At 37.2% G+C, this 8,394-nt stretch overlaps 1 protein-coding gene across 49 annotated transcripts in view; it reads right to left on the bottom strand.

Moving 5' to 3' along the window:
- Positions 1 to 4,242: 4,242 nt before the first annotated feature.
- Positions 4,243 to 8,394, bottom strand: part of Rims1 (regulating synaptic membrane exocytosis 1) — a 440,790-nt gene continuing 436,638 nt past the window's right edge. For all 49 annotated transcript variants that reach the window (XM_048805631.1, XM_048805635.1, XM_048805636.1 and 46 more), the window contains one exon: positions 4,243 to 6,579. In XM_048805631.1, coding sequence (XP_048661588.1) covers positions 6,361 to 6,579 — 219 coding nt within the window. In that variant the 3' untranslated portion in view covers positions 4,243 to 6,360. The remainder of the gene's footprint in view (positions 6,580 to 8,394) is intronic.

Raw genomic sequence — 8,394 nt, 5'->3', positions numbered from 1 at the left:
TCAAGAATAACCGGACACAGTTATGTGTTGCTTAATGATGAGGATATGTCCTGAGATATGCAATTATTAGACTTTCATCTTTGTGCAAACATCATTGAGTGTATTTACATGAACCTAGATGGTATACCCAATATACACCTAGGCTGTGTAGTATACACTGTCAGTTTTGCAATCCGTTGCTGATCTAAAATGTTGTTTTGTGCCACATGTTTATCTTTTGAAACCTGGAAAATGGTGGTACACAGCAGAAACAAAGTCACTTTGGGTGTATGTAATCAATAGCTTGTTTGTATTTGTTCAGTTTGAGGTGTTGGATCATTGGGAGATGTCGAAACGGTTTGGCACTTAAGTCTGTTAGTTGGAGAATTTGTAGGTCTACTGATGAAGATAGAGGCAACAATTGAAGTCTTGAGATAAATAAAATGTGAAAGGAGAAGAAAAAGGTGAAAAGGTTAGAATCTTGTGGTAAGCAAATACAAGGATTGTTCAGGAATCTGAAACTTAGCTTCATATTTTACTCAGTGCCTCACACAATAATTATACCTCATGGTTGCTGAAGAGGACCTGATATAAAGAAGGATGTTTTGCTATACTATATACTATATACTGGGATCTGTCTGTTACCTCCATTCTCCATATACTATAGTATTGCTCTGTAACAAACCTCCACATCTCAATGATATTTGACACAATATATTTTTTTTAATCTTGTCCTCATATTTGGAGGTCAACTGGGGCAGCTCTGATTTAGGCTGGGAGTTAGGTTCAGGTCTGTCCCACATGTCCTTCACTCAAGGTCCAGGTTGAAGAGCAGTGCCTACTTGCCCAAAGTCCTTCCCATGGAGAATGGCCTTTGCTTATATCACATCCACTAACTTCTTGAAATACACCATATGGATAAGTGTATGTTCTACTGAGGTACTACAAACCACATGCGACAGGTATGGGTATAGAATCCTATTAGAAGAAGTATGAATTTGGACCAAAATCCATCCTCCTTCAAAGTTAGAAAATAGGACAATGAGGAGAGAAATTTTTCTAAGGAGGAAATCTTCCATAGTAAACAAAGAAGAGTCAATAACCATGCTGAGAAAAGACTTTTTTGGCATTTGTCAGCAGTTAAGATAGAATTTAGGAGATCATTTCAGCAAATGGTGGGAACACAGACCAGATGGCAATAGGGTAGCACTGCCAGACTTAGCAAATAAAATATTGGATGACCAGTTAAATTTTAATTTCAGATAAACAATTAATTAAAAATTACACTTAAATTTAAGAATTTGTTGTTTGTTTAAAAGTCAAATTTAATGGGCACCCTGTATTTAATCTGGCAAACCTTAATGCTGAGGAACAAATGAGATGCAGGTGGGGCACTGGCTGCAGGGTAGGAAAGACCCTTTTGGAAAAGTCAGTGATGAGGGAAGAAGAGAGATAAGCTGGAAGGTTTATATAGTTAGGAAGAGTTCTATTGGCAGTGAAGACCTGACTCTGAATGCCAGAGACCATCACACATATTAAGGTGTGTGTGTGTGTGTGTGTGTGTGTGTGTGTAACACTTCCCATACTGAGAGCTTATAACATAAAATTTCAGCTATAATTGGGCACAGTAGCACAATAACAACTTTTTCTTCTTTGTGGTGATTAAACAACAACAAGATTTGGACCCAAGATCTGAGTTCAGAGTAACCTGCATAAATAAGGAAAATCATAGAATTGTCATTATGCTATGGCTATGACATTGGTCATATTTTGCTTACATGTGGGAAGTGTGCAGACTTGGGTGTGTTACTCCCTCTAGAGAGGCCTCAGATGGAATACTAGGCAGGCTGTGTAAAGGCCTGATGGTGTCTCAGTGCCTCTGAGGACAAGGAAAGCAGCGCAGAGATGAAGAGTGGTGAAGTCTATTTTGGAAGCAAACAACTTAAAAGTCATAATAAATACCCAGAACTCTACTGGACTAGAATTCCAGCCTGATCAGTTCAAACCCAGATGTAGATTTGTAAGAGATACAAAATGGAAGGGTACTGTTGCATTGGGACAAGGAGTCACATAAGGGTACTCAAAAGACAACTAGAACTTAAACCAAAGGATAAGTCTGGGACCTTGATAAAGGAAATTTTATCTCTTTTATTCATACTATTCCTGCATCCAATGTGGTTTTCTTTTAGGGGGGTTGGCGGGGGCGGGTTACCGGGGATTGAACTCAGGGGCACTCGATGACTGAGCCACATCACCAGTCCTCTTTTGTATTTTATTTAGAAACCCTGTCTCTAAATAAAATACAAAATAGGACTGGGGATGTGGCTTGCTTAGTGCCTTGCTTTTGTTGAGGCTGGCTTTGAATTCGTGATCTTCCTGCCTAGGCCTCCTGAGCTGTTGGGATTACAGGTGTGCACCACTGTGCCTGGCTCTGATGTTTTTGATATTTGGAAATGCAATATGGTGAGAGATGGACAGAGAGGAGAAAACCTTAGGAAGGGGGTTCGGGAGGTGAAGAAGAGCTCATCAGCCCCCTTTCCACACTCTCTCACCACCATGGTGATGGTAGAGCCATTCAGGCAATGCATAGGAGACCAGTTAAGGCCAGAACTGCCTTGTGGCAGAAGAATGGATTGGGGTTGGGTTCAGATTAATTATCCTGAAAATTATTCCCACCTGGCAGGTTCTTCAATCTTTAGCTCTAGTTCAACCGTCAGCAGTTGGGGGAGGACACAGAGATTGTGTAGCAAGCAGGCTTCTGAGTTGGTCAAACCAGCTATTATAGTTCAGCAGTATGAGCTATGATCTTCTCTCAGCTTCTCTATGCTACATATCCTTATGTGTAAAGTAGGGGTCAGAATAGTGCTGATCTCATGGAATTTATGTGAAGGATTAAATATAACACCATTATCCTTTATGTACAAATGAATTATGTCATCTTAATTATTTCTTTTATAATGATATCTTTTAATAGGGAGCTTTTTAAAGACAGGCTCAATGTTTTTCTTTTATTTTTATATTCTGAGCACTTAAGCCCTTAATAATGTTGGCTAACTATAATCAAATCATGTACCTCAGGCTGAGATTTTAAGAACTGAGTTGTCATAGTGAGCAAGAAACTATGAAGACCTAGCAAATTGCTTTGCCTTTCCATGGTATAGACTCTGAAATCTCAACACTGTGCAGCTTTCTCTGATTTGATGAGATCACTGCTTTTCTGTTCCTGTCTAGACATTTTGGAACTGCCTGTAGTTAGCCCCCATTTCAGTGATGTGCCCTCACCCTCCCAGTTACGTGCCATCTTAATGCATACATATTTCACAGATTTACTCTTGACAGTTTTTAAATGGACCATCAGTTGCTTTGGCCTCCCACTGACCTGGCCTCATAGACAATTTCACATCTTATAGATCAAACAATTGGATGACTTCATAGGTAAAAGTCAATCAATTGTTTTAAAAACTATAAACAATGGGTGGTGTCATATCTTAAATTGTTGCCTTGTCTCAAATTTGGCTTATTTCACTTTATGAAGATAAAGTATGGTCTATAGAAAATGGAGACTAGATCTCAAGGTTTTTTTTTTATTATAATGTGACATAAAGTTAGTGCTTACCAAGATTTTTCTTATTATGAAACATTTGAATACACTTTTAGAGAAATTTAGAGATCATGAAATTAAATTAATAAAGCTAATAATTTATTGTTCTACTTTTGCAGATATGTTTATTCCCTAAGAGTCTATTGAAGATGACTGAGTGAATGCTTTGATCATTTTGTTAAGCTGGCATACTCTAAGGCAGGATTCTATAAACTAGTTAAGGACCCAGGGGAACAGATGGAAAAGGGAACCAGGTAATAAGATGAGAGGTGCAGGCGTTGATATTCTGGTATATCACATCACCAGAAATTATTTGGCAATTGGACAACAGAGTTGTCTCTTTTATTAACACATTCAGATAGCAGCAGAAAAACAACCTTCCATTTGATTCTTACTGAGATTTATTGTTTTTAATAATGCCACTTTTCAGAAGTATAGTCATGTGCTCACGTAGACAGGCTGACAAAGTGAAAACTTGTATGTGATGCAAAGTACCTTTTGGGCCGTAGATTAAGACATAGATAGTGCAGTGACAAGTCAAGTCAAATGCCCGCAGCAGACAACAAATCCCAGCCTCCCCTTCCCATGCTCTGGCTCCCATTTTGCACCATTGACCCCACAATGGAAACCTGGCAAAACATAGAACACAGATGGCTACTGACTGACATGAAAAGTAAATTTTATTAAACATGTTTACATACATGAGTTGGAAGTTCATTTAAAAGCACAGGGGAGTGTTAAGACAAGTGGTCAAAATAGAAAGATACTATCCAATTATAATCATTTGATTGTTGGCCACTAAGACAGAACGGAATCTAGTAGAAGTGCACCAATGCTTCAGCTCCTCCTGCTCAGCCTGGTGAGCAGTGGTCAATCTGTGCCCTGTGGAATGATGGGCAGATAATTCTGGCATGTGTAAATAATAATAAATAATTCACTTGGTGCAGGCAGTATGTCTATGGATTAAAACCTAGTGTGTACACAGTGTCTACATGTGTTACAGCCCCACAGTAGGAATCTACACCAAAATATTTATTAGAAGGAATTTGGTCCATACTACATCACGTTTTCCAGAGGGTAAAAAATAAAGTCCATCTATAGACATTTCACCCCAGACCCAGACTGAGTCTGGCTAAAACCTGCAAAATGTCTATAACAAAAATGGATGGCTTAGATTTCTTGGTTATTTTAGTATAGTAATTAACGAGCAAACTGTACAATACATGCAACATACAAGCTGGCCTATGTGGAACTAACATACGTTATTAAATAACCTTTGTTTCTTTTCTTTTTTTTCTTTTTTCTTTTTTTTTACAAAACGTGCATGCAGCTTTGAACAGTTCCAAGTCATGCTGCTCTATCTGTGTAATCACAAAACTGAATGACTCATAAGAGGGAGAACATATCGATGCACCTGCAGAGCCTGCAGTTTGTAGCACATATACAGAATGTCACAGGGGAACATCAAGGCCAAGGAAAACTCAAATGAAGGAAATGCAAGTTGAAGTTTGACTTTGTTTTATTTTCTCCCAAAAAAGTAAGATACTTTGCATTAAAAAAATCACGCTTTGTGCTTGCATCGACCTCAAAGAAATGTAAACTAAAATTCAATAAAAACATTAGTTTAGTGCAGAATATTTCAACTGGAATTTCCAGTGGCATACTGAACAGCTCATACCATGCTCTTTCCAGGGCAGATGAAGGTGTCTACACTGAGGCATGGTTGAGAAGCCTGGGTGTAACTGACAGTGTCTTAGGCTCAAGTCTATTTCTAGTCACCATTCTGGGAAGTCAAAAGTACGTTTTGTACACATGAGCATATTTTCTTTTGATATCAGGAAGAAAAAGGCATTACAAGGAGGGTTTTCAAAGTACAATTATGTGGTAAGTTTTAGTCCCCAGCATTAGTTGCAGATTGACTTAAAAGTCTTCCATGTGAAACAATGGAAAACACAAATTAATTTTCTGGAATGCAAATGGATATGTTCCTCATTTAAAAAGTAATTCTGTGATAATTTATTCTGGAAGATAACTTTTTGTCTTTTGGATTTCCACACGTAAGACTTTGAAGAACTATAAAATGAAAGTCAATGGAACGCTTAATTGGCCTCACCTCATCTATCTCTTGAACAATTTGGGGAGATGCTACAGAGACTGCTTCAGCCCTTTTTTTGGATACTTTTGGAAAAAGAAAGGAAGGGTCTCTGTTAGCATTACAAAGCCTGTTTGGATATAGTCAAAAAAAAAACAGTGGAAATAACAAATACAGTGAGAAAAATCAAAACAATAACTCAAGAAACCCAACACCAACAAACAACACACAAATAACCAAAACATACAAAAGAACAAAAACCTTCTTAAACACCAGGGAAATAACACTGCGTGTGGTCTATGCAGAAATGTGTAAAATACAACTTTTCATAGAGTGAGAGTTTCCAGTTTGTTCAATTTGGTGTATGTGCATGTGTGTGTGCAAATGTGTGTATGTGTGTGTGTGATGTGTGTGTGTGTGTGTGTGTGTGAACTTGAAGTTTCCTCTTTTTCTATTTGTTAGAAGCATCAGTGACTCTCACTAGCACGTTGATTCTCACTGTAATTTGATAGATTGCCTTGTTCTGTCATATGAAGCCATGTTTGAAACAACAATTGGGACATATTATTGAAAAACTACTACAAGCAAAACACAAGTTGATTGTCTGTCTCCAACAATGCTTTTGATCATGAAATATCTGGTATCCTGAAAGGTAGAGTTTTATTGGAATGACTCTGGTATGAGTTCACTATGATCGAATGCAGGGAGGCCCAGTTGAACTTTCCAGAGATGATTGGGAAGCCCGGCGGGTTAGGGGAGTGACTGTGGGGTCCACCAGTGATGAAGGTGGGAACAATTTGTACCATCCAATGACCATGCTGGAGAGATCAAGTTCTTCCAACAAGATTTGAGCCACACCCATGAAACATTTATGGTCCATTCTGCCATAGTCTCCCCAGACAATCACCTGTAGAGACATAGAAATACAACATAATTGAACTTTTTCTCTATCACATGGTTGATGGGTTCAACACATCTATTCAGTAAACATGGGCCAGTCAGTGAAGAAGAGGAAATGCATTCAACTCCAAGGAGGAAGCATAGATAAGAAGAATTACTAAGGTTATGGTGCTTAGAAACACTTGGCAATAATTTCAAATTTGAAAGAATGAGAGTATTATTATCCTAGTCAGTAAGAAGTGTTATCTATATAAGCTGTGCTAAAGAAATAAAGATCTATTAAAATTAGCATACTACAGTGACACAGTCACATCAATGTTTATAGAAGCTCAATTCACAGTAGCTAAAGTATAGAAGCAACCTAGGTACCCTTCAACAGATGAATGGATAAGAAAATGTGGTCTCTCTCTCTCTCTCTCTCTCTCTATATATATATATATATACATATATATATATATATATATATATACACACACACACATATATATATAAAATGAAATATATATATATATAAAAAATGAAATATATAAAATGAAATATATAAAAAATATAAAATGAAATACTACTCAGCCATAAAGAAGAATGAAATTTGCCGGTACACAGATGGGAACTGGAGAATACCATGCTAAGTAAAATAAGCCAATCCCAAAGAACCAAAGGATGAATGTTTTCTCTGATATGTGGATACTAACTCACAATAAAGGGGGTGGGTAGGGAAGAATAGAAGTACTTTGGATTAGACAAAGGGGGATGAAGGGAAGGGAGGGGGAATGGGAATAGGAAATATAGTAGAATGAACTGGACATTACTATCCTGTGTGCATATATGATTACACAACCAATGTAATCTACATCATGTACAACCAGAAGAATGAGAAGTTATACCCCATATATGTAAAATATGTCAAAATATATTCTACTATTATGTATAACTAATAAGAACAAATAAAATATAAAATTATGTAAATTCAACATCTTTCTTGTATAAGTACTATCTAATAAGCAATGTAAGTGACTATATAGTTCTAAAAAGTAAAATTTTTAACCTTGGAGGGCAAAGCAAACAATTTAACTCAGGTTACCAATGAGTGCATGCACCATCAGTATATAAAAATAATAACATTATTTACTTCACTTTTTTATATTATAGACTTGGTAGTAAAGTGAAAGGTTGAAAAATGACTGTGAGCTGGTGGTACCTTTTGAGGATATGCTTAACAATTTTGATTTGATAGGATGTTAATAAGTAGTTGGCTCATTGATAGGTATTGCAATCTGGATGCTCTCCCACTGCTGTTGGGTAAGCTTTCCATCACATGTAACGCCCAGGCTCTATGAACATTCTTCAGTTATCCATCAAGGTTCTCTACTGAATGCATTCGACTGCTTTACACAAAGGGTTGGTGAATCCTGCTGTTGCAATTTACTGAGTAACTTTCCCAAATTAATCTCTGTGCTCCTCAGACATAGTCTTTAACATGATAACAATATTTATTGTACATGGTAATTACAAACTTTCAAAAGAGAATGGTATATGAGCACCCATCAAATCTATCCTGGGTTCACCACGGTGCCTATATGTTTCTCTTTTTATTCTCCATTCTTCCTCTTTTTAGTTCATGTCTGGTACACAGTAATTCTCGATTATCCATCCATCTATCTATCTATCTATCTGTCTATCTATCTATCTATCTATCTATGTATCCATCCATCCGTCATCCATCTGTTGAGGCTAGGAGAAGGATAAGACAGGGCAAAGGTAGAAGGAGAGGATGGAGAAAACGGAGAGAGAAAATAAAAATTTTGTTTTCCACTTAATCCAT

The sequence above is a fragment of the Marmota marmota genome, unplaced genomic scaffold, assembly GCF_001458135.2.
Source record: "Marmota marmota marmota unplaced genomic scaffold, marMar, whole genome shotgun sequence".
NCBI classification, from domain to species: Eukaryota; Metazoa; Chordata; class Mammalia; order Rodentia; family Sciuridae; genus Marmota; species Marmota marmota.
This window is presented reverse-complemented; position numbering and strand designations above follow the sequence as displayed.